General features: G+C 46.4%; 1 protein-coding gene across 1 annotated transcript; it reads right to left on the bottom strand.

Moving 5' to 3' along the window:
* LOC114914017 (probable F-box protein At4g22030) lies at positions 1–1,635 on the bottom strand. The gene has a single exon (XM_073254718.1). The coding sequence runs from the start codon at positions 1,519–1,521 to the stop codon at positions 241–243; it is 1,281 nt and encodes a 426-aa protein (XP_073110819.1). The 5' UTR covers positions 1,522–1,635; the 3' UTR covers positions 1–240.
* Positions 1,636–2,310: the final 675 nt, after the last annotated feature.

Genomic DNA, 2,310 nt, shown 5'->3' with positions numbered 1-2,310 from the left:
TTATTTTAAAACATGATCTCCTAGAGACGCTTCAAATCTCTTGCAACATTTTATAACCAGAAAAATAGTCTCACTCATGACATTTTATAATTTTCCTTCACGGTAGAACCACCGGGACAAACACATCCCTCAAGTATTACAGTAGCAAATATTTACACTTCAAAGAATAATGCATCCAAAAAATCTGCTATGCTTTTATACACTAAGATCCTAACTACCAGCGGGAAAAACCAATTACAGTCAGAATAGCTTCCCTGCAAATTCTTTGATATCTTCATCTTGTGAAGACGGGGAAGCATAGGATGCAAAGCCCTTGAGCTCAGAGAGGCTTCTCCCAAGCTGCAAAGCCATCTTCATCCGAAACAACTCCCCATCCTCCCTCTTCTCCACCTCACTTTCCCTCAAGTTGGACTCGATTTCCTCTTGCAACCTCCGGTAGAAACCGCCGCAGTTGCGGAACAGCTCAAACACCATTCCCACCTGCCCGCCGTGCTCCACAGTATTCACGACTGCTGCAAGCGCTCCTCCGACAACCCCCACCAACACCGGCACTGGGCTGTCAACAGGAGAACCTATCAAACCAGCCCCAATTGCAGCCATGCCGGCGAATAGAGGTCCGGAGATAGCCAAAGTTTTGTTAATGTTCAACACCAGCTTGCCCAATCTCACATACTTCTCCTCATCTTTCGTCTTTAGAACTCTATGAATTCCCAGCATCTCCTCTTCCAGTTCCTTGCTCCAACCGTTGCTCGCCATCCCATTAACGCATGCTTTCTTCGTTTCTTGCCCCCGTCTTTGAATTTTAGGCCACCAACGTGTAGGCTCCACGGTTTCTGGGAACTTCTCCAGCATCTCCGGAAGCAAAGGAAGTGGGTAAGCCTTCTCGAGCGCGAGGACTTTCTCCAAAGCCTCCTCGATGTCCGATTCGGCAGGCTCTCGGTGCGCGAGGGTGTTGTGGATCGATCTTTCGAGCTGCTTCCACAGTCTGGTGGCATTCCTTTGCTCTTCAGCCAGCTGAGAAGGCTGGATCTTGTTGACGATCAGCATCATTCCGGTAGCTGCGGCGAACAAGACCACGGACGAGAGCTTGAAGGCTGAGAGATGTGGTGCTGCTTCTCCCACCGTGAGAGCCGCGGAGATGCCGGCCATGAGGGAAGCGGTTAGATTGATGGAGTTGATGGAGTGGAGGAAGAGGTGGTTCCAGTTGTTCCTCTGATCTCCAATGATGGCATGCATCTCAGCTCGGTCCGCTACGGCCTCAGCGATCGCCAGGAGCTTGGCAACCAAGCGATCATCTTTATCGGCTGTCGTTGGTTGATGAGGTTGGGTGTGGCTAACGTCAGAGTTATTATGTCCTTTAAGGCCGAGTTCTTCCACTTGGATCAAAGCAGGGAGCTTTGGAAGGGAGACGGTCTTTGCTCCCAGGGGGGAGGGGACATGAAGACTGGCGCAGAACCTTCGTTGATTTGAGAAGGAAGAAGAAGACAGAAGATAGTTGCTACCTAATTGGAGAGTGGCCATGGTTATAGATCTTTGCAGCTAGATCTCTTTTGTGTGGGTTGTGGTGGTGTAGTGGCTTAGATATCTCTGTTGCTTTGTGGCTTGTTGAATGTGATGAGGATGAGAGGGGCTGGGGTTACCCATATATAGAGATGGTTGTGGAACGAGGGGCTGGGCGAGATTTTAACTTGGTTTTCAAGTTGCAGTCCCGACTCTTGACCAGGCATCGCCATTTGAATTGGCTAAATCTGAAGCAAACGTTTGTTGAAGGAGAAACCGTCAACGGCTCTGAATGGGTAGGACTTTTATGAGGGTTGATGTGGTAAGCTTTGGGCGTTGGGCCAGACTCGTTCCCCTTCCGGTCCACCTGGATGTACTAGGCTAACTTTTACCACACATGGATTAGATCGTATTACCAGGCTAGGAAAAGAGTAGTACAAAAATGAACATAAGAATGTAAATATGAAAAGGAATTCGGCTTTGCAATGCAAGGTATAAGAGGGCGGTGTCACGTGCAAGCGATTTTACCCATGGTATTGGACCAAGTCAACAGTTTCAAAGCCATGATGAATCTGAATAAATTGAATAAATATTTTTGGAGGAAACTATTGTCTTTGAAACTAGCTAAGCTGATAAATGTTTTTGCATGAAATTATTGTGCATGTGGTTAGCTTATCTAATAAATCTAAATATCTAAATAAATTGAATAAGTATTTTTAGATGAAACTATTGTACTCGAGACTAGCTAAGCTAATCAATCAAAATAAGCTAAAAGGCTAGTTAAGCTACTGAAGCTGAATAAATTGAATA

The sequence above is a fragment of the Elaeis guineensis genome, chromosome 3, assembly GCF_000442705.2.
Source record: "Elaeis guineensis isolate ETL-2024a chromosome 3, EG11, whole genome shotgun sequence".
NCBI classification, from domain to species: domain Eukaryota; kingdom Viridiplantae; phylum Streptophyta; class Magnoliopsida; order Arecales; family Arecaceae; genus Elaeis; species Elaeis guineensis.
The sequence above is the reverse complement of the archived record's forward strand: the minus strand, read 5'-3'. Positions and strand labels throughout refer to the sequence as shown.

Coding starts and splice junctions, on each gene's coding strand:
- LOC114914017 (XM_073254718.1), bottom strand. CDS start 1,521: ATGGCCACTCTCCAATTAGGTAGCAACTATCTTCTGTCTTCTTCTTCC.